At 42.7% G+C, this 20,840-nt stretch overlaps 2 protein-coding genes across 9 annotated transcripts in view; one reads left to right on the top strand and one right to left on the bottom strand.

The window, feature by feature from the left end:
* The window catches only part of TXNDC11 (thioredoxin domain containing 11), a 34,464-nt gene extending 32,822 nt beyond the window's left edge, over positions 1-1,642 (top strand). For all 6 annotated transcript variants that reach the window (XM_049835457.1, XM_049835459.1, XM_049835458.1 and 3 more), the window contains one exon: positions 939-1,642. In XM_049835457.1, coding sequence (XP_049691414.1) covers positions 939-1,566 — 628 coding nt within the window. In that variant the 3' untranslated portion in view covers positions 1,567-1,642. The remainder of the gene's footprint in view (positions 1-938) is intronic.
* A 748-nt stretch (positions 1,643-2,390) lies between these two features.
* Positions 2,391-12,251, bottom strand: SNN (stannin). 3 transcript variants are annotated; one of them, XM_049835465.1, is made up of 3 exons: positions 12,148-12,251; positions 11,021-11,148; positions 2,391-4,502 (listed from the first exon to the last, which is right to left on the bottom strand). In XM_049835465.1, exon 3 carries the CDS (start codon positions 4,425-4,427, stop codon positions 4,164-4,166), a length of 264 nt encoding a protein of 87 aa, XP_049691422.1. In that variant the 5' UTR covers positions 4,428-4,502; positions 11,021-11,148; positions 12,148-12,251; the 3' UTR covers positions 2,391-4,163. The 3 variants fall into 3 exon arrangements, with proteins under 3 accessions (XP_049691422.1, XP_049691421.1, XP_049691423.1); XM_049835464.1 differs by lacking the exon at positions 12,148-12,251 and adding an exon at positions 11,296-11,710; XM_049835466.1 differs by lacking the exon at positions 11,021-11,148 and having other exon boundaries at positions 12,148-12,226.
* Between the last annotated feature and the right edge of the window lie 8,589 nt (positions 12,252-20,840).

Raw genomic sequence — 20,840 nt, 5'->3', positions numbered from 1 at the left:
CATGGTCCAAAAAAGGCAATAACTTTAACATTTCACACAGCTGGTGGTTGTGGCTATCTTTTGGTGGTTAGTAGCCTTGAAGAAATTTGGTACTTCAAGCAGCTTGGACTCTTTGTCAGGTTAAGAGTAACAGTTTATACTGTTGCAGACAGACAGCAGTGGGCCCACCTCTTCATATGCTGGGCTTAGTATTCACAGCCTTATAATGAGCTTCAGAAAAAAAAACCCACCCAAAATGTTGTTTGGTTTGCTTCCTTGATCACCTCAGTGGCATAAAGACAAAGAAGAGGAACAAGTAAAAAGATTCAGTTTTTTGACAACAAAAGGGCCTTGCTTCTCATGAAAGTGACTGCTTACTGTTTAAAAGCAAACTGTACTTCTGTGCTCCTTGCAATACCCTTCTGATGCTGGAACACATTAAGCTGCTTCTTCCATGATAACACCTATAGGCTCCAAATAGTCATTTACCACCAGACAGCTTTATACATCTGGACTTAACTTCTAACAATGTATGTAGAATTAGGAACACTTAAATGTTCTCCTTCAGTTTATTAACAGATGTTAGTATCAGCATGCTCTGATCACACCTGCCCAACAGTAATGCTACCATATGTACTTCAAACTCATAACCCATAACTGGGATACTTTATTTAAGAGTAAAATTTGTTTCCTGAAATTTGTCAGAAAATTTTGCTCTTGGACAAATACCATCCAGTGCAGAGATGCTTACAACACCTAGGCTGGAATACAGGTAAAAGGGTTCATCAAAAGAAAATGCTGTGTGCTTTATTATGCAAGTTCAGGCTTCTCTTAGCTGCTATATTAACCATTTTTAATAAAAAAAACCAAGATAGCATATTGGAGTTGAACAGCAGATGCTTAGATAAAATTATCATTGCTTACCTCTCTGAATGTTTTAACTTGTTCTGTCTTTCTAGGAAGGAACAAAGTGTGAAGTTCCCTGAAGACTTTTCAGTTAATCTTCCTAATCTCCTTAAATTTATTTTACATCACTCAAGTCTTTCTTCGTCAGAGCCCTGTACCAAAGAATGCCTACATAAAGAGACAGTTCTACAGCAAGGACACATCTCCCACTTAGAGAGGGAAATTCAGAAGTTAAGATCAGAAATCAGTGCACTTCATCAGGCCCACGACCAGCTTGAAGCACAGCTTTCTGAAGCTAGGAGAGAGGAACATAGACTACAGCAGCAAAAACACACACTGGAAAAGCAGCACAAGACTCTGCAGCTCCACAGTGAGCAGTTACAGGCCACATATGACCAGAAGAATCAAGAATTATTAGAAATGGCTGAAAAGCTTCAAGAATTAGCTGATGCATCAGAAAACCTCCTTAAAGAGAATACTTTACTGAGAATCTTGGTGGCATCAAGGGAAGGAAAGCTACAGAGCAAAGATGAAATTAAAGAACCCCTTCAGTTAGAGCAAACACTTTCTGAAGATAATGATGTATCAGTTTCAACAGCTACAGCCACATTAGAGGAAAAAAGGATTGATAATATTAATACCATAGAGACAGAGCACAATAGTGGAAACAGGACAGAATGATTGCTTACACAAAGTCAAATGATGCAGTATTGGGTAGGTATTTATGCAAATTTTATTGAAATTCATTGTAAATAAAGACTTCTTCCCCCACATGACCTAAAAAAAATCAAATGGAATATTTTTGTATACTTGAACAACTTAGTAGATACCCACATCTAAAGAGAAGAGGAGAATGGAAAACACTTTCTGCACTTTACTATTGCACTAACTTGCAAACACCTATCCATTGAACTTAAAGATGCTGATTTTTAGGGGCAACAGTGTGCAGCACCCCTGACTAAGGACCAGTTATTTTTTACTGGCTTTCTCTTACAGCTGCTGGAAGAGAAATTAGACCTTTCATTTATACTTTTCCATAATTTCTGAAGTTTGCCCTTTACACTGCATTCTCTGCTGAATTAAAATGGAGATGCTTTATCTGTGTAATCAGTAAACTTGAATGGACAAAGTCATCTTGCTACTATTCTGTTTTAGAACTTCACCACTTTGTATCACTTTTGTATACCAGTTGTCTGACTGTCTTGAAACCTGCAAGAGCCATGTGTGAACTGTTCTCTACTAGAAACTAAAGAAAGTCTTACTGAACTAATCCTTTTCTCCTTGATTTGCAAAAGGTCTAGAATACAGCAGTTTTAAGTGTATGGGTCTGGGTATACATGCAAGTCTCATAAGACTAGTATCTTAAAAAAACCAAACATGTATCAGTGTAAGTATAGCCCTCTATCATCTGTACCCCATATTGTACTCAAGAGGCAACAGCAGGAGCTTTTTCCTACCGAGAGCATTATTTTTGCTTCAAATTACAGCCTTCAGGTTAAAAAAAAAAGGCAAATGTTGAACTAAAATGCAAGTCAACATTTACTGTAGAAGAAACAGACAAGACTTTTTGCCTAGGCTGTTACTGTCTTGCATATAGTTGCAATTCTCAAGCACACTTGCTAGATCTATATTACTTAGTTATTCCATATATACAGGTACAAGAAGCAAGTCTAATGCTTCCTATAGAGCCGAAGAACAACTTGGACTTCATTATTTGTAACTTATCTCAGGGAAAAGACTTACAGTAGCTTTTTTTTTCCCCCTCCTAGGCAATTAAGTGTTTAAAAATTTCAGTAGGCAAAGAAAGCTATGTATAAAGTAATAGAAAATAGGTCAGTGGCCTCAAAGCATGTATGCCTACCCTAAGAGTTTTAGAATATGTAAGCTGCCATTGGTGGATCAGTGTTGTTCCTTCTCCTCCCCTTTCTGCCTCCTCTCCTCCCCACAAACCTATGAGGTCCAGCACTCCCTGTTTAACACATCCTTTTACAGTTCCTATAGCTGAACTATAGCACAGAACAGGAAACAGAAGGGATGTCCTTTTTGGAAGGACTTTGCCATTGCTAGCTAAAAACTTATAAACTGACTAGCAATCTCCCTTCCCCATATCAACATTTGTTTTTGTAGGAAAGACTGAAACTTGTCTTGTAGTAGTACAGTTAAATCAAGAGAGTTGTTTTTGTAGGAAAGACTGAAACTTATCTTGTAGTAGTACAGTTAAATCAAGAGAGTTATCTACAAGATACATTAACTGAATTCTATAGTTGACTGGTTGACTGTAGACTAAAATGCCTTTTTACAACAGGCTGTTAACATATACCCTAACTGCTAAGTACACAAACAGGGGTTCTAGGAAAAATTCATATTAGTTGAACTTATGCCAGTTTTAGTAAGTAACCACTTCTGCAGTTTCAGCATGCAGACCTACAGAAGAGAAGAGCCTGCTCTACTGCCATTTCAAACTCCTGGAAACCTTCTGGACCACCCCTGAGGGTTCATTATCCATCATTGGTTCCCAGGTTGGAATCCATCAAAATGGCAGTTTCCTTGCAGTAGCTAGAGAACTCAGTTGTAGCAGCCAAAAGCTTAACCGACCTAGCTGCAACTAAAGAAAATCGATTCCTTTCTTTGTAGCTCCTGTGTTTCCTTCCTCAGCATGTTACTGAAGGCTTATACATTCTTTGCAAAGAAAGCATTCTGTATCAGTCCAATAAACTGTTAAGAGTAGGAATTTTGAATTTATGGCTGCGCACCCAGGTTAGTAGCAGAGCAAGCTTTAACTGCAGATCTGGTTCTGAAGGTTTGGAATCTCATCTACAGTTGTGGTTCAGGAGTCCCCTTGTGTGGTATGTACAATTGCATCATATTATTCCCATATGCTGTGGAACTCAAAGCAAAAAGCTTCTGGCAGCCTATTTACAGTTCACAGTTGTAAAGTAGTTCACATTACAGTAGTAGCTCCATCAAAATAGGCTCAGCTAAACATTCAAGTAACAAAAAACACTAGTAGTCTCTTCACACCAATATATCCCTTTGTCCATTGCCAGCAATGGACATTATGCCAGGTGAGTCAGCTCCTGTCATAGAAGAATTAGGATACACAGCTGATGCAAAGTGCAACTTCTCAGTGCATGCAGTTGCAAAAAAAGCTTATTTAATCCTCATCAGAGTGTTTTCTGATGAGTAGTATGCATGTGACCAGGTTCTTCACAGTATAGGGATTCTTCTGCTGGTTACACACATCATAAGCAGAGTCCATATACATGTGTTGCTCCAAGTTAGCTATGTACTTCTGTGCCATTTGGAGTTAGCTTAGCTTTCCTCTCTACACAAGGTCCTTTAGCAGAGTACTGCACCAGAAGAAAGGGCTCTTTGGTTTCTCCTTCACCCACAATGCTTTCCTCATCTTCAGACTGGCTGATCCTTTGCAGACGCAGGTAACACCAGCAGCCCAGTATCAAGGCACCAAGAGCCGCAATAGCAATCAAAATAACAATAACAGTCACCACTCCAGTGGTGGGGCTATGATCCATAATAGACATGGTCAATATTTCAGATTGTCCCACTTCTTTAAGGAGATTCTTCTGTCCTATCAAGCTTGCTGCATCTTCAAACTCCTGCAGTGCAAAAAATAGACACTTAATGAAGTTGTGCAGTTCTACCATATTCAGCAACATTGTATTCATGGTTGGTATCCTTCACAATGGCACATGACCCTCTTGCATTCAGTGCTTTGAGCTTCTCGCACTCCTACAGTTCTTACTCATTTTAAGCTATTTCTTCAAACTGCCTTTGAAGATGCAGGTTTCTACATCACACTAAAGCAAATGAAAGCTAAACTTACTTCAACTCTTGACATGCTTGTCAAGATAGCACATGGTCAGCCTGCTAAGTTAACAGTTTTAATAGGAGACAGAAGATGAGTCAAGACAAACACGTAATAGACTATATGGAAGTTACATAGTATAGAGAAATTTAAGACTATTTAATGCAAATGCTAAATCATGGGTGAGCTCTCAAATCCACAAGGTAGCAATTCAGCTACCTTTAGTTTTCCTAAAGGAATCCTACAGAAACAGTATATTTGAGAGTTGGAAGTCTGGCCTTTTTAAAAAATTTTAATTTACAAACATCCTTCCTACATACTAACAGTTCCAGGGTTGGTAAGCTAATTGCAAAGGTAATTGCTACACTAATGCATTACTATAAGCCTGTCCATAACACTGGTCTGTTTAGAAAGGTTGACTACATGGTAATTAATAGGTTGTCCGTTGAGCTGACAAAACAACAGATGTTGCTTTATATGCATTTTTCATAAGAAGCAAGTAGAGCTAGATTTATTGAAGGCTAATAAAATACAAAGGGAAGATCATTATTTTAACATGCTGCTCCTCTTACTGGCTTTCATACCACAAGAGCAAGGTAGCATGTTAGGACTGCAGCTGAAATTGGAACAGAGGCAGCAGGCAGGAAAATGGGCAAGAGGAGGAGCTGCAAGACTTCCTTAGTCTGCTGCAGAGTTTTGGCAGGATGAAAAATATAGACTGTCTTTTGCTACTTGTACTTCCAAATTCACAACACTATTTAAGTGGTCATGTGAGCCTTGCCTTAAATTTCAAAGTTATTGTTAACAAAGCTGGTAGCTTTACATTCCTCTACTTCAACTGGGACATAAGACAAAGTCTTCTGTTCCTACTACCCTAGCTCTTTAACAAGACAGAAACTCACAGAAGACTTTAGTAGAGACCAGAACCAGTCCTACCCAGGAACTCTGTACTGGTGTACGAATCAGGTTAGGGCTCAATACTACAATTTCAGGTACAACAGAGTCTGTAGTGGTTCTAAGGTCACCTGCAAGTGCAGAACAATGTGTGCATTTCAGCTGCCATGTAGCCACTGACTGGCAACGTATTAACAGGAATATCTTCTGGCTGCTATAAGGGCAGGTCTATCAAGGGCCACATACCATTCCAGAAAGGCTCTTCCTCACCATCCTTGTTGCAGTCTCTCAGCTGCAACAGCAGCATCTTCATACAAACCCCTCCGGAGAAGTCAGTCTTAAATGACCTTGAGCCAGAAGCATTAGCTTATTGTGTTTATCCACTGCACTTGAATTCTCATCAGCATTTCAACATGAGTCAAGGCAGTTACAGTGCAGTATCTTCACCAACAGGACTCAGCTTGGAGACTAAGTTTATTCCCTAACATCTCATGGAATGGCAGGCAGACACACACTGCCACATAGCCATTTCAGCAAGGACACATCCACTAAAGAGAAGTTCAACATGAGCATCACTAGGGTCCAGTGCCACATAACTTGCACACTGGCTACATTTCCAGCCCTGTAAACTACAGCAACCAATAGCTTGTAGTGTACCAACTAAGTCCTGCAGACCGAAGTTTTGCTCCAGTAAGGAAAACAAAACAAATCACACAACACACCCTCAGCAGAGACATGTACAATTTTTGTCATGATCATCTTGGTTCTGCAATGCTTATTCAACACAGGGTGATCAGCTGAGGGTGATTAAGAGTGACTTTCATGTAGTTCATTTTCCTCAGGGCATGTCTGAACTGCAGCACTTTGATCTAGCCACAACAGTACAGCATCAGCATAAAAGATGGTTTACCTTGCCTCTCATGCAGTCACTGCATGTCCACATTAAGCCCTCTTCTGCAGCTTGCACAACTGCTAGCAGCAGTGACAACCTACTAGCACTGTTTCTCTACAGCAGTTTGGTGCTCCACAAAACCTCACATGAGCATTAAACAATGCAATGGTTTCAGTTTGATCTGGAAAACACAGGCAGGTCTGCAAGTTCGTTTGAGGGAGAAACGGGGCTCTTTAAGGGTGCAGACCTCTGTCTTGAGACAAGGCTTCCTCTCATTAGGTTGCACACTGGGCTCTTGCCATTCCCATTTCTTCTGTGATTCTGAGGAATACAGATGGACCAGGAAGTCCACTGTTTGGCAAGGTGCTTTCTCAGAACAAAGCATGCACAGGAGCAGTTCAGAGGAGTTATGAGAGGTAGGCATTTATTGCTGTTCTTGTGGGAAGAGCTGTATAGTACTTATTTACTGTTCTTGGCCACTTCTGTTTAGCACCACAATTACTGCTTAATAACACTGCTACTGCTTGCTTGAAGCTGTGAAGCGATTCAACCCCTACATCCACCTTTTAGAAAAATCCTGGTGTTAAACTATACAAAGATCAGACCCAAGTCTCCATCAGTCTTATTTCTCAGCAGACACTGGAAAGAAACTCGCAGGCCCACATGCACTCCATGAGTGGGTGACTTCAGTCACTGGCAACTCCCACACAGCTCATACTTCTCAAATATATGAAGTTCTACAGCAGATGCCAGTCAGGAGCATAAGTAGAGAGTTTCAAGGTGCAGAGCTGGCCAGGAAGAACACGCTGATTACTTTGGGTACAATAGCTTTGTTTCTTTTTCCTCTGCTCTAGCACATCAACTCAGCTTAGTCATGACAGCTCCTTCTAGAATAAATTCACATGAATCTTTTACAAAAGGACATATTTAACAGCTGGGAGATCATCTTTTCTTGAAGTCTTGCTCTTAAGTTTACACACAATGAAGAATATTATCAGACTCATCCTTCCAGTCTAAGGGGTCATTTGTATTTATTATCACCAACTAACTAGAACAGCTCTAAAGGCAACTGAGATGTTAACAGTAGTAGATATAAACAGACCAGAAAGTTGTAGGACCTGTCCTTGAGGCAGGATGTTTTACATGAATGCTCACTCTGTTTACACTAGAAAGTTCTAGCCGAGTTAGGCTCTCCTGTGTCTCAAATGATTTGGCTTTGATATGGCAAGGTAGAAAGCATTAAGAGATGGAGAACTAGGACCTCCAGGATGCACAAGACAAATTTGGACTGGAAGTTGTTTAATATGGGTAAATCAGAGTGCAACACAGCAACCTACAGATTCTTCTTAAAGATCTTTCTTGGCCAAATCCATAGGTTTTTACCTTTAAAATTCTGAATGCTTTTTTTATTTGATTAAAAATTCAAAGGATCTGCATCAGTGTGATCTCCGGGACAGAAAGGAACACTACTTCCTCTGGATGCACTGCCCAGTAAATTCCCTTTCTCTAGGCACAGAAACAAGTGCTATCTCACTTTAATACTGTCAAGATAATCAGTTTGCATCAAGAAGCCCTTTCTAGCTTGTATTTGGAAAGCTCCTCACATCTTTGTGCCATACTATAGTTAATGCTAAGAGTTGTAGGAGAAAAGAAGCCTATATATCTTCAGAAAGATTATTCCACAGACATTCCCTTTCTAGGGAAAGGACAACTAGACAGAATTCAAGGTCACTTTCTCAAAGCACTTCAACTTCTCTTCTCAATGAGATAAAGTGTAGAAGTCATTCCTTCTGCAGGCATATCCTCTTCTCACTCAAGGAGTCTGGAGCCAGCACCTTATATAAAGTCAGATATTAAGCATCTGTACAAATTTACAGTGGCACAACTGGCTAGTTAATGGTGCATGATCGTAACTGGGATAGTAGCACTGTTACTTTATTAGCTTTGGATAGTTTTGTTTCAAACACCTGCAGTGTTCTGGCACCAAAAGCTACAGTGTTGTTGCTAACTCATGCTGCTATTTTTCTGGCTTTAGGTCACTGTATACCTAGAGCTAAAGCTCTCCTACAGCCTTAATTCTGTCCTTTGCACAGTATATTTGCATGTTGTAACTATATTAGTAAGAACTACCAGAGAGGCCTTTGGTTTCTGCATTGTTTTCTAGACACAGAACTCCAACCTCACTACTCTTTCCACCAGCAACTGATTGAAATCAAGATTTAGCTGTCTTCACAGTCCACTTCTTGATGGGAGAAATACCGCATTCTGTAGATCCCCTTAAATTGATCTAAATGAGATTACAACTAGCTTTCAGACTCACTTTTCCCTTAAAGCATACCTGAGCTAAAAAAAGCCCATGAGCATACCAGGAGCAGCACTGACTTAATCACTTTTACTGCAAGATATCAAAAGCTGTAAATTCCTGATCTTCAAAGGGATTGCTAACACCATCCATATATACTTGGTGGCACTTCTAGTGCTATGTCCCTTCCCACCAAGCTTGCTATCAAAGCAAGCATCTAAGCATATTTACTCATTAGCAAGATTAGTCAGATTTACCAGTGGGAACTGCAAATTGCCTGTCTCAGTTCTTACAGCAATCAAGCAGTGAAAACATCAGCTATAAACTAGTTTTCCATAAATAACAGCTTCTTTTCTTTTTTGCCCAATACCAGCTTCTACACAGAACTTCATTTTTTAAATTGCTTCCCGTTTGTTTGGTTTTGTGTTTTTTTTTTTTTTTCTTTTATCCAATTCAGAAGCTGTAAGTAAAGGACAAACAAAAAGGCAGTTTAAATTGCAGAAGGCTGCTAGGGGACAAATTCAATGCAAGGCTGGCATTAGTTTCTAAACCAAGTTTTTAATGATTATAGGTATTCTGCTGCTAAGCTTACTATCATTAATGCCTGCAGGCATGCTTCTGAAAATACTGCTATTATAGATGCCAAAGCTGTATGCTGTATGAAGAGGCTTAAAAGCAGATCTACTATAGTTCACCCAAATATACCAAAGTCCTCAAGCAAGTTATGTTCAAGGTGCAAGTGTTAAGTTTTTAGGCTTTGTTTTTTGGGGGTTTGGGGGTGAAGGTAGGAGGTATACCTTCTATTACAGTATTTCACCTAAAGTTGAATGGGGCAGGGCGAAGGAAATGAGAATAAAACTACCAGAGGACTTCAGTTTAAAAATAAAAAGATTTAGTAATGACTGCTTAGTTAAAAAGCCTCCATGTTAAGACCTTTAAAAGGCAAAGTTAACAGCAGCTTGCACTACATGCTACTAAGAGAAAAAAGCTTTTTCTTATATGTGCCAGTCAGATTACTTCCGAGGAATGCGGCATACTCTTCACAAGACCATCCTTATTGCCAATGGAAGATGAGGGGAAAACCCTCTGGGGAAAATCAGAGCCGTGATTCTACCATTGGCACACAAGTGCATACAGCACCCACGCTACCCAGCCATAGAGAATTAGGCCTTTACAATACAGGAGTGCTCAGGCTTCACCACTTCCAAAAAAAGTAGGATCACTGTTATTCTTAATTAACTCCAGTTAATGGCACCTCTTTCTGATAAAGCCAAATTATCTTGCACAAACTGGGGCTTGGCCAGAGGCTATTTTAGAATCAGGGAGGTGTTTAGTAGAAGCCTTCAATGCAAATCTTCTCCTCCCAACCCTTATTATATTTGTGATAAGGAACAGAAGAGCAGAGAAGGCAGCTAAAAAAGGCCTTTCTGTGGCTAATTAGTTAGGGACAGTCTTCCAACAACTTGGCATTCAAGCAACTGTTAGAAACACAAGAACGAAAAACAATACCGAACAGCACTGACTGGAAAAGCAGTTCGTTTCTGCATGAGGTGTAGTAATACCTTATGCTCAATCAGGAATCACTTTCAGAGCTTTACACCAAGCTAAATCACACAGAAGTTATTATTTTACAGAAGACAGTAAGATGAGGAGAAGGGAGCAGCAATCTAGGAATTTCCCCAGACAGAGTGACACAAATTCAAGAATAGGCAGACCTTCTCAGTAGAACAGGTTTACACTGTAACTGCCCATCAGGCAAGTCAGCCAGTCTATGCAGAACTAGAATCAGGTTTCTAGTGTTAAGAGCATGTTTGCTTCAGAGGCAATTGCATGGCTGGCAAAGCATTTGTCACACTCTAGATTTGTATTTCTCAGCGTCACATCTACATGAAGCTCTAATGAGAGGTCTGTCCTGATAAGATAACAAAGTCACTTCTGACATTCCGGTATCAGAAGTAACATGCTGTGTATATCCTGTGGCATAGCTTAATTCTTGATATATTGGAAAAAATTGCTGAGATGGCAACATTAAGTTTGCTGATAAAAAAAACTTTTTCTATTTACACATTCAAGGTAGTTCTCCAGATGTATGGTTTGGGGATTTTTAATGGCTTGGTCTAACAGCAGCTAGATAGCACCCATACATTTCTGATATTCAAGCAGATTTTATACTCGGCTCAAATCTTCAGACCGCAAAGTACCCCAGAAGTCTATCACATACCTGTAGCAGGGTAGCTCAAGAGTTCGGGCTAGGAATCCTCTACTCAGTTTCCAAATCACCTTATTAGAAAAGTGAAGGTCACGCTGGTTTTGGATCTTGTCTGGCAAGTCTTCCTCCTCGCTCCTCCCCTGTGGAGAGGGATCACATTGGTCTCTGGATGCTCCGCATCCCGAGTCCCTTCTGCTCTTGGCGTTCCGCAGTTACGTAACCATGGCCAGCCACGAGCTCCTGGCACAGGCGCTCAGGGAAAGACGACCCGGTACCGTTTCGCCTACCTGCTAGTCAAGGCAAGAGCCTCACGAGTTGTCCCGAGCTCTTTAGGTCTACCAAAAGCAGCGTCTGCTGACCGATGCCTACACCTGCGTTCACGTCAGGAAGAGGAAGAGCGCGAGACAGGACGGGGCGCGGCGGGCGCTCGGAGGAAGGAACGAGAGTCCTTTCGAACGACTCGCGTTACCGTGAGCTCCCGGGACCGCCGACGTAGCGGTCGGTTCGGACTTCACGCCGCAGCACGTACCCACCTCCCGCCGCTAAGCTCGGCGGCGCCGAGCGAGCGAGCGAGCGGGGACGGGCCGCTCCGGCCGAGAGGAGCCCCCCACCCCGAGCTGCCGCCCACAAGCCGTGAGGCAGCGCCTCGTGCCCGCAGCACGGCGGCGGCAGCCGCGCCGGGAGAAGGGCGCCGAGCCCCCGGGCGGGCCGCTCGGGAGGACGGGGCGGAGCCGCCTCCCGGGCCGGGGGAGCCCCGAGCCAGGCCTGCGGGGCGCCCCAGCACCGCTCGGCAGCGGGGCAGGGCCGGCGCGGAGCCCGCCGCCGCCGCCGCCCGGGCGCCGAGCCCTCCCGCCGGGCCGCCGCAGACACAAAGAGCGGCTCCGCCGCCGCGGCGGCGCCCGGGAAGGGGCGGCCCCGGCCGGGGGTGCGGCGGCGGGTAAGCACGGGCGGCCCCTCCGCTGCTCCCGAGGCTCCGGCCGCCGCCCCCGCGCGGGACCCTCCCCGCGGCGCGGCCCCCGCCCCGGCTCACGGCGTGGCCCGAGCCCCCCACGCGAGCACTCGGGGCCCTCGCACGGCGCCCAGCCGAGCCGCCTCCCGCCGGGATCCACCCGGCCACAACCCACCCCCCAGGCGCTCACCGTCCGTCGCGGCCCCGCCGCTCCCCGTCCCGCGGCGCACCCACCGACGCCACCGCGGGCGCGACGGCTCCTTCCCCGCCCGCGCCGCCTTATATCGGGGGCCGGGCGCGCCGCGCGGCGGCCAATCGGCGCCCGGCGCGCAGGGCCCGGCCAGCAACAGCTGACGGGCGGGGCGGCGGCGGCGGCTGCTCAGCCCTCCCCTCCCCTCCCTCCCCTCCCCTCTTCTCCGCTCCGCTCCCCTTCCCTGGCCGCGGCGGCGGAACGGCAGGCCCGCCTCGCCCCGTGAGGGGTTGGCGGGGCGCGGGGCCCGGGGGCCCGAGGAAGGCGCAGCTGAGGTCAAGGGCTCCCCTGAGGGGGGCGCGCCCCTTCCCGTCGCCGCCGCCGCCCTCGGCCGCCTCAGCCCTGCCCGGCGGCGAGGCGAGGGCGTGAGGGAGCCGCGGCCGGGCGGGAAGAAGCCGCCCGCGCTGGGCAGCCCCGCAGCCACCCCCGCGAGGGGACTGAAGGTGCCAGACGTCTCTGTCCCGGCGCTCCCCTCGGCTACCGCCTGCACCCCGCAAGAGGCCCTTTCTCGACTCTCCGTGCAGCAGTACGGCAGCGGTGCCGTTACCGCCAAGGCCACCTCAGAGCCGGCGCGGTGCTTGGTGAGCGCTGACAGCCACCCGCCGGCCCAGGCTCGGTGCAAGACAGCGTGACAGGCCTCCCTGACTCTAAGGTCGTCTCTCTCAAACGTCTGGTATGATCTCAGTCCCAGTAACGTCCACTATATTTAGTAATTCACCCCGCGGTCGTGCAGTGACTATGGAAACGCATTAGGAAGTTGCCCAATACAGGGTTTTGTCACCCTTCCGCTGAAGTTGGTCCTTACTGATGCCAGAGAGCGAAAAGGTGACGGAGTACTGCGGCTCCTCTGATGGGGTATAGCTGCTGGTAAAACAGACCCCAAGTTGTCTGAGGTTCTTGTAAAGTCTTAATTCTGGCAAAAGGAGCTTTGAGGGAATAGACTCTGACAGAAGATCAAGTTCAGAAGGTACCATGACTTACATAAACACCCGTTTTACAAATATAGATGCTGGTTTATACCATTGTCATGGTTTAACTCCAGCGGGCAACTAAGCCCCACACAGCCACTCGCTCACTATCCCACCCCAGTGGGATGGGGGAGAGAATCAGAAGAGTAAAAGTTTTAAAACTCATGGCTTGAGATAAAGACGGTTTAATAGGTAAAGCAAAAGCCACAAACAAAGCAAAACAAGGAATTCATTCACCACTTCCCACGGGCAGGCAGGTGTTCAGCCATCTCCAGGAAAGCCGGGCTCCATCACACCTAATGGTTACTTGGGAAGACAAACACTGTCACCCCGAACATCCCCCTCTTCCTCCTTCTTCGCCAGCTTTGTGTACTGAGCATGACGTCCTATGGTCTGGAATCTGAAAGGTCTGATCCCTTGGATCAGTTGGGGTCAGCTGTCCCGGCTGTGTCCCCTCCCAACTTCTTGTGCCCCCCCAGCCTCCTCGCTGGTGGGGTGGGGGGAGAAGCAGAAAAGGCCTCGGCTCTGTGTGAGCACGGCTCAGCAATAGCTAAAACATCCCTGTATTATCAACACTGTTTTCAGCACAAATCCAAAACATAGCCCCGTACTAAGTACCATGAAGAAAATTAACTACCCCAGCCAAAACCAGCACAATCACGCACTACTTTTATACGGAGTAAAAGTAATTTTTCCTTGCATTAACGCAGTGTCCACCATGAGCATGTGAAAATCCTAAGTGCATTGTCCCTTTCCATTCTCATTCAGTTAAAAGCTAAATGTGGCCCAGTACCCCAGATGGATGCCTCACCTCCCCTGATCGCTCTTGAAGATGTCCAGACTTGAGCCATCTTTTCCCTGGGAGCTGTACAGCCCCGCTCACATGTTTTAGTGTCTCAGGAAGCCCTCCTAAGTTGACAGGTAACTCTGGACTGCTCCTGAATTGTATCTAGCCAGTTTGCAGCATTACCAGAGAAGCTGTCTCAGAGTACAGACTGCCCTAAGCACACCATCTTGTAGTTTTGTTTAATCAAAAATGCATGGTGGCATGAAATACCTGAGATACCACAGCCAATTAAGAACATTTTAGAACAGTCATTGTTTAATGCAAAATGAATGTTTTATTTAAGCTTTGGATCTAATGAGAGTAGCACAGCATCAGTTTCTATTGTCTTTATGCATCAGCCACCATAGAAGAGATGATAAAGTACTACTGAACACATCCTTAAATGTTCAGAATCTTTTTGTAGGGAAGTAGAAGACCAAGCCCTGAGACTGAGTTATTTTCACTGTTAGTAACTAATGGTCTGGATTGTCTGGCAAAGCAAAATTGGCCATGGCAGTAACTTATCTTTCTGTCAAGTAAGCAGATGCAGAGGTAGCCTTTGGGCAAGTACTTTAATAAGACGTCTAAATCCCATTTAGATATTTGAATCTCTATGGAGATGCCTGTTTTACTTACATAATCATGGATATAGACTCCACTGTATATGAGTGTCCTAATCCACTTCAGTGAGAAGGGTCATGCCCTTCTGTACAAAAAGCGTGAACGCAATTACAACAGAGCTGACTGGTAAAAGCCATCCAGTAATAGCACAGCCTTAAGAGAAGACCAGCAATCTCTTTGGGCATAATTTGAAAACTTTTTGCCTTTGAGAAACTTTTCACAGTGATTTTGTAACTCATATTTAGTAAATTGCACAGAGAATAAAGTGGGTTCATTCACATCAGTTTCTTATCTTTGCAAATGGGCTGCCTGATCTGCACAGGCTTAGAGCATGGGAAATTTCCAGTCTGCTGTGGACAAACTACAGGGCTGTTAATCCTTCAGAATTGCTTAAAAGCTTCTCTTACTTTGCCACCTTCACCTGTCCCCAGTTAATGCTCAAGGCCTATAGCAGGGGCAAGACCCTAGTGACCTCTGATCCTCAGAGTTGAGGAGCGGAACGAATCCACTTCATACTTTACCAGGAGCTTGTGAAGCATACTGGCAGATTCAGTTAAAGCAATCAAGTAACGTGGTCCTCAGCTGTGTTAGGGATGAAAAATTGAGTTTCCTCTCACTTATTTACTATTGCTTCTTACCTGTGCACAAGTAATGTACGACTGTGAAAATACAACATGCTAGTATAGGAGATAGTTTTCTCTTCCTAGAAAAAAAGAATAAGTTTATCAATAAGACTTTTTCCCCAATATTCATAACTTATATAAGCAGTTTTAACAATTTTCTGAATTTTATACCATCATTTAAAGCATAGCCTCTTGCTTTGATGTTTTCATGTCACAGCACTCAACATTTTAAACCATTACATATGCTTATTGACTTCACTGGGAATTATCTGCAGAAGAATTCTGGGGTCAGTTGTAATCATTGTCACAGTCATCTGGATCTCTGCTGGAGCTACTCTGACCACTAGCATAGTTTCCAGCAATGTTGACTTTAAGCGTTACTAATTATAGAGATTCCTTGGTTTCTCTTCAGGGACTATACCATTGTCAGAGAAATTCATGATCAGATTAAGATTTGCCTGTATTTTATTTTGTTAGAGACAATTTGTTTCCATTGTTGCAAGTTCACATCACACTCTCCTTGTCTTTCAACGGCTTTCAAGATAGATGATGTGGTTATTTTAAATGTACCTCTTTTTGGAGTTTCCTTCTGTCAGTTACACCCTGTGTCCTCTAAGTATATTCTTTGTATATCCATTAACTTTAAATTTTGAATGGTTACTGTCAATATTTGATCCTTTGTTTAGGGGCATATGTTGCTTCTGAAATGGTAACTAGTAAAATAAAACATGCGCTTCCTCCATTCCCACTTGGAAAGACAACAAATATGCAAGAGATACATATTACACCTATAATACCTGTTCAATTTTCTGTTGTTTTATAGCACTCCTTGCTGCAAAATGTGTTCAGTAATCATCTTTGTACCCTAGAAAGTGTATCGGGGAAACAGACTGGTCCCCACAGAACGTTTTCTTATGTGTGTTTTAACTGTTCCTTAGAAATAGCTGTTTTGCAAGTCTATAGAGGGATTGTTAAAGAGGACAAAATGCCACTATCTCTATTCGAGGTGGTATAAGTAACAACTTTCACCTTTACTTACAGGTCCACTGAAGAGCACGTCACAGAGAAATGGGGACCAAGCTGAATCTCTCCAGCAGCTTGGGCAGGTAAGTTTTAACTTTTCTTATTTCTACTGAAAGAAGGGCGTAGGAAATTAGTAATCCGGCTCTGTGCATGAAGAGGAATGAAGTATATAAAGAGTCTGTCCAGGTCAAAGTTTAATTTTTAAAAGTTTTATAAAACCCTCAGGGTAACACTAAAGCAAGACTTGCTTCCTATACTAGGGTGTGCTGTACATGCCCTAGAAGCTTTTCTTGCATTCTGCTGTGGAACCCTACCAGTCTCCCATAGCCTTGTACTTAAGAAAGCATCTGGTGTTTTTTGTACTCAGTCACAGATGAAGCTGAGACCTCCACAGCTCCAACTGTTGGCTGAAAGTTTGAGGTTGTTTTTTAACCTTTCAGATGTTTGACACACAACATATTGGTTGACCTCTTCAGTATATTAGAAAGTTCGCTTAAGTTTGCTTGCTGTATCATGTCCACTAAACTTGGGGCATATTTTTCATGCCTGCAAAGCTAAAGCTACTGGATGACATGATGTCATTGCAGCTTTAGTGTGTTAGATATCAAGTGGGTAAACTCTGAGGCCCAAGGCTGAGTATTTGTCCATAGTGAAGGAAACAAATTTCCAGTTTTCTAGGATAGAAAAAAGGATAATGAAATTATCAGACAGGTTCCACTAATACCACTATTTTAATTTTCCATCACATTCAGAAAATGTGGTGTGTTTGCTCTTCAGTGATGAGAGAATGAAGGCAATTGATACTCCAAAAATAGGGGAATGAGCACGTTGTTTTATTTTAAAGTATTCAGCAGTCATTACAAAGTAACATACTGGTTATCCTGTGCAGTTCTGAATATCAATTTGCAATTATATGTATATATTCCTGTGTCCATGCTGCACCTTACTCTCATTTTGCTGTGACTCACAGTGTAAAAGCACTTTTAAGATTAGTGTGAAAGTAGACTTACTGTATATCTGAGTAGTAGAATCAAATCACTTCAGCATTAATGCCACCTTCAGCAATATCCACCTTATGTATTTAAAAGAAAACCCTCAAAAGATAGTTCTTATGTGACAGCAGTAATGGCAATGATGAATTCTCTTATTCTGATTAGTGCTATAAATGGTACTTCATGATGACAGACTGTGAATCCAGGCCAGGAAAAAAGGATTGTTTAAAACCCATTTGAGCATAAGCTTAGCTTCAGGCTTCCAAAGGCTGAAGCCCTTTTTGGCATAGAACCTAACTTGGGACAAGAGGTGTTTCTGCTTGCATGCCTTGCCTTCTGTCTTGAAAGAGCAGTTTTTATATGTAATTACACAGATGATAATTAGAAGGGTGAAACCAGTGCTATATGTCATATTGACACAGAAAAGTTTCATCTTTATTTTGCTGCAACACAGCTATCTCCTATTCACTTTTACTGCTTCAAAATATACAAAAAGAGAAATTTCTTGTCTTTTGCTGTGTTGAAACACCTTTGTCCCATGCTTTGGAGGCTGGTTTTGTATTTGAAGGCTGATGAGCAAGGTACAAGGCATTTCCTTTCTGCGGCAGTTATTTATAAAGCTTTATGCCAGAGTTATGAAGTCTATTAAGAAAAGGCATCTGATGATAGTGCCACCATCTCAGGCTCACTCAGTGTATCTGGGTGCATACAGAGAGTTTCCCATCCTTCCAGGTTATTACTTTGAATCCAACAGTTATTTTAAAACACGTTATTTTAAACCACGTTATTCTAAACATGACACCAAACAGGTTTTAGCAAAATCAAATGTTGCTTTGTAATTAGGCTGCAGGAACTGTCTGTAGTAGACGTGAGAGGTGACAGTTTCCTAGTCAAAAAATCTGGCAGTGTAATAAACTTCGCTTCGCAGGAACAGTGTTTGCTTGGAACTATAGGTAACTGTGTTACGCTGAAAAATAGATTCCTTGATATACATTTGGAAACCACATTTGGTAGAATTGTTCAGCATTTCCTTCAATTTAACTTTACCACAACGAGATATGCAACAAAGCTATTCCCTGTTCCAAGACTGGAAGCAGAGCCAAAAAGTTTTTATTTTAGTTCTTTCTCTCATCCATGGAAAAAGACCACATATTTTATGTTCCTGTATGCATCAGCCTTTTCCCTTTCTTGATGAACCTAGCACACTCCTATTTCCTTCTGTCATCAGTAGTCAGTAGTGTGGCCCAGAATATGCTTTTACTTTGGCAAAGCAATCTCTTTTTTGTAAGACAAACAGTCCGCAATCAGCTCCTGATTAGTTTCTTAGTATGAATATGAAGGACTAAAAAAATGGGTATGATTAGATCAGCAAGAGCTGAGCCTCCTTCAGAGCCTGCAGGTAGTCCAGAGGAGCAGGGACCAAAATTTTAAAATTGTCTTAAAAAATGACATTGCTAACCGTTAAGTGTGTGGCTGGCTTGGTTTTTTTGTAAATTTTTTATAAAGAAACATTTCCTGATAAATGGGGTGATTGAGCTACTTCCTGGAAGAGCTGACCACATGAGCTACTATAGAGTAATATGGAAATATGTAAAGAGAAAGGACATTACTGTCCTTTGACTAGATAATATTAACATCATGGTGGATTTATCAGGATTGTAAAATCAGTAGATGTGACATGTCCCCCAGCCCACCCCTTCCCCAAGAAATCAAAATACTTTTTTTTCTGCTTTTGATTCTTAATCATTTGGGCCTAACTTCAATCTATTAATTTCTTTCTCTTTAAAGCTTGCAGAGGCTTACAGTACTTCTGAATTTCAGGCTTTCTCTTCCTCCTTTTCTCTGTAGAGATTTCCCAGGGAATCTTTCTGAAAGATTTCTTTGTTATGTTCTTCCTATCCCCACCCTTTCCAGAAGAGAAGCAGGTGTATAGATTTAAAAAAGTATTCATCTGTTCAAATCAAATAATTACAGTACTAACAAGCAAAATGGTTTGGCTGTAAAACTCTTCCATTTTCATTCTCCCTGCTTCATTTTTGTTTATCGATTTATTTCTGATGTTACACCTCTTCCAGTTCTCCAGACCACCATAGATTCCCCTAGGAAAATTTTCTAAGTAATATCAGAATGTCTTATAAAAAAAAACCTAAAGGAAATTACTTGTATTTAAAAACAAACAAACAAACAACAAACCCAAGCTGCACATTTTCCCACCTTTTCACTTACCCAGTATAAAGAAGGCTTCAAGTTTTCTTTTCTTTTTATGAGTGAAAAGAGGAAGGAGAAAGGGAACAGCAGATTCACTGCTGTTCATAAGTGAATCTAGAAGAGGGGGGCAGCACATGGAGAGCAGTTCTGAGGAGACATTTCTCCCTAAGAGTCCAAGGCCTTTAGACTATGGACCCCTAAATTTTACTATCTTCTTTCTTCCGGGTATTAAAAAATCCAATTGTAAAGAAGTCCTAGTGTATATGTATGACTTTTCTCAATAATAAGTCCTTGACCAGTTTTGGCGGCACAGACAGGTAAATACCCCATCCTATATACTGGAACTGAAGCTTTTCTCTCTCAAGTTTACTCCTATAAGTGCATTTGATCAAATAAACAAAAGGTGGTTTTGAACATCTACCAGGTTTTTAGCCCTCTCCTTGCTTACTGCTTCCCCTACTTGGGCCATATTTCTTGTCTGGTCTTCAAGGCACATATTGAATGTGTTAGCTGGGGAAACTTGAAGAAAATCTGTTTAGATTGCTAATTTGCATGTTTAAAACACATTTTTTACCTTTTCAGCATACAGAGTAGAATAAGCTATTTTGTCCATATGCTTCATGGTGTACTAGAGCTACATTCCCACAGAGCTAGAAATTCAGATTGGAGTGATACTGTTTTGAGGCTGGGTAGTCAAGTGTTTAGTAACTCCTTGACAGTCTTACTGGATTTTATCACCATACTTCTGCTTTTTACAGCAAGTGCTTCCAGAAACAGTGTAAGTGCACTAACAGAAATCATAGTTTACACCAGCGTATTGCATTTATTGTGACAGATTGCCTTGCAGTGGAACATCTCTCCAGATGAAGCCTAGTTTGAACCTTCCCTACTGTAGCCAAGAGAAAAAGAAATCCCTTGTTATCTCAACATTTGTGCCAACTTGCCTTATTTTGCTTTGAATTTTAGGAGCACTCCTGAAACTACATCATAGTAAACAGTTCAAACTGCAAGTGTCAGCCATTACAGAAAACACTATACAGCTGATACCTACAAAGAATAGAAATCTAATGAAAACATTTGCTGCTGCACTTAATGATTACAACTGCCTGATGTTAGTAGAGAAGCTAGAGGTGATTTAGAGACAAAATGGTTTTTGAGTGATGTAAACAGGGAAGGTGGAAATGATCTGGAAACTTAAACCCTAATGGACAGATTGATTCAGACAGTTCCATCTTGTCCCTTGATAACTCTGGTCATGATTTTTTTTGCAAGTTTCCTGGTAAATTTTGCCTGGACATTATTGTTTACTCCTCTGGGATCCTGGAACACAATCCACAATCTATGAAACCCAGGACAGGAATAGTGCATCAGA

The sequence above is a fragment of the Accipiter gentilis genome, chromosome 33 (assembly GCF_929443795.1).
Source record: "Accipiter gentilis chromosome 33, bAccGen1.1, whole genome shotgun sequence".
Classification (NCBI taxonomy): Eukaryota; Metazoa; Chordata; class Aves; order Accipitriformes; family Accipitridae; genus Astur; species Astur gentilis.
This window is presented reverse-complemented; position numbering and strand designations above follow the sequence as displayed.

Coding starts and splice junctions, on each gene's coding strand:
- SNN (XM_049835465.1), bottom strand. CDS start 4,427: ATGTCTATTATGGATCATAGCCCCACCACTGGAGTGGTGACTGTTATT.